Below are 1,762 nucleotides of genomic sequence, written 5' to 3'. Positions count from 1 at the left end.
AAGTGGGTTCTGGAACGGGAGCCAGGAACTGGGCTGGGAAGAGCTGGAGAAGATGCTCTTCCTCTTCGCAAAGGAGCCCGTCACCATCAGCCTGACAGCGATGTACCTGGTGTCCTTCGTGGTGGGCTTCGTGGGCAACATCATGTCCATCAGGGTGCTCACTCGGAAACGCCGGAGTCGGGTGTCCAGCCTGAGTGCCACCCGCAGCCTCCTCATCAACCTGGCAGTGTGCGACCTCATGGTGGTGTGTGTCTGCATGCCCATCACCGTGGGCAACCTCATCTACAAAGCCTGGGTGTACGGGGACTTCCTCTGCCGCGCAGTGCCCTTCATCCAGGCTGTTTCTGTCTCCGCCAGTGTCCTCAGCTTGACCGTGATCAGCGTGAACCGGTACTACAGCGTGCACAACCCACTCAACGCCCGGTCTTTCTTCACCCAGAAGAGGATCCTCAGCACCATCCTTGTGGTGTGGTTGCTGTCCTCAGGGATATGCATGCCCCTCATCTTCATGAACAAACGGGATGAGATTGGGGTGGTGGAGGGCTTGCCTCTGGTGTTTTCCATCTGCAGGGAGATTTGGCCTCAGGAGAGGCTCAAGCAAGCCTACAACTTTCTGCTTTTCTGTGCCCTCTACTGCCTGCCCGTCCTGTTCAACATGGTCATCTGCTTCCTCACTGTGCGGCGGCTCTGGAGCCACAGCAGCCAGCTGAAGGAGAGCACAGCCCTGAACCGATCTCTGCCAGCCTCCAGGCTGAAGATCCGGAAGAAGGTCGCGCAGATGGTGGTGGCCCTGGTCCTGCTGTTCGCCATTTCCTGGCTGCCCGTCTACCTGATGGACATCTGGATTGATTTCAACATTCCCAAGTCTTTGCAGGATGTGACTCCTCCTCCTTGGATCCTTCAGCTCAGACCTTTTGCCCAGTGGCTTGGCCTCACCAATTCCAGCCTCAACCCTATATGCTATTGCTTTGTTGGAAACCTCTACAGATCAGCCAAGGAAATGAAGAGCAAATACCACCAAAGAATGGTCTCTCTCTTTAACTTCTCTCTGTCTGAAGGGACAACCCGTTCCTCAGTCCCAGAGCTGCTCTCTTACCGGAGTTCAACAGAGCCTGCAAAGAAAGGACCCTCCGCCACCCCCACCATGGGCAGGAGATGTCCGGGAGGTCACGGCAGTAAGAACAAGCCTGGACACTTGAATTCCTGCCAGCATCCACCTCTGAATGCTGTCTCCAGTGAGAACACTTCCTTGTAATTCTGCTCAGGAAGTGCACCTCATACCCTCAGCTGCTTTTAATGGCTCTTCAGAGCTCTTTCTAAACCAGACATTTTAATGATGGAAAAAAACTTTATTCTAATCAGTCCCACCACCAGTTCAAAAATACAGAGACAGGGAAAGAAGGAAATAACAAGAGAAAAAGATTAAATATTTTAACTCAGATCAAGTTTTAAGACAATTTTTACTGGGGACAACTAGATGTGTAATGTGTTGCCCAGTCAACAGCCACATAATTAGACAGATCGACTTCCCAATGAGTGGGCTCTCCCTGCAGCTCCATCTCTGGATGCAGAGATGCTGTTTGGATACAGCAACGATTTGACTGCTTGCTGCTGCTCACCCTGTGCTGAGAAAGAGCAGTGAGAGGTGCTCTCTGCTCCAAATCCGTCAGTTGTAGTTGCAAGCAGTGAAGAAATGCTAGAAACAGCATCACAAAAAGTAACCGTAGTGGAGAATTTCACACAATTTACCACTTGAGAATTT

The 1,762-nt window shown here is 51.7% G+C and overlaps 1 protein-coding gene across 1 annotated transcript; it reads left to right on the top strand.

Moving 5' to 3' along the window:
* The first annotated feature begins 52 nt into the window (after window positions 1-52).
* LOC104460616 (galanin receptor type 1-like) lies at window positions 53-1,255 on the top strand. Its single transcript, XM_010079991.1, has one exon. The coding sequence runs from the start codon at window positions 53-55 to the stop codon at window positions 1,253-1,255; it is 1,203 nt and encodes a 400-aa protein (XP_010078293.1).
* The last annotated feature ends 507 nt before the right edge of the window (window positions 1,256-1,762 follow it).

Source organism: Pterocles gutturalis, unplaced genomic scaffold (genome assembly GCF_000699245.1).
Source record: "Pterocles gutturalis isolate BGI_N339 unplaced genomic scaffold, ASM69924v1 scaffold44044, whole genome shotgun sequence".
Lineage (NCBI taxonomy): Eukaryota > Metazoa > Chordata > Aves > Pterocliformes > Pteroclidae > Pterocles > Pterocles gutturalis.
This window is presented reverse-complemented; position numbering and strand designations above follow the sequence as displayed.

Excerpts from the sequence above, each read along its gene's own strand:
- LOC104460616 (XM_010079991.1), top strand. The coding sequence starts at position 53 with ATGCTCTTCCTCTTCGCAAAGGAGCCCGTCACCATCAGCCTGACAGCG.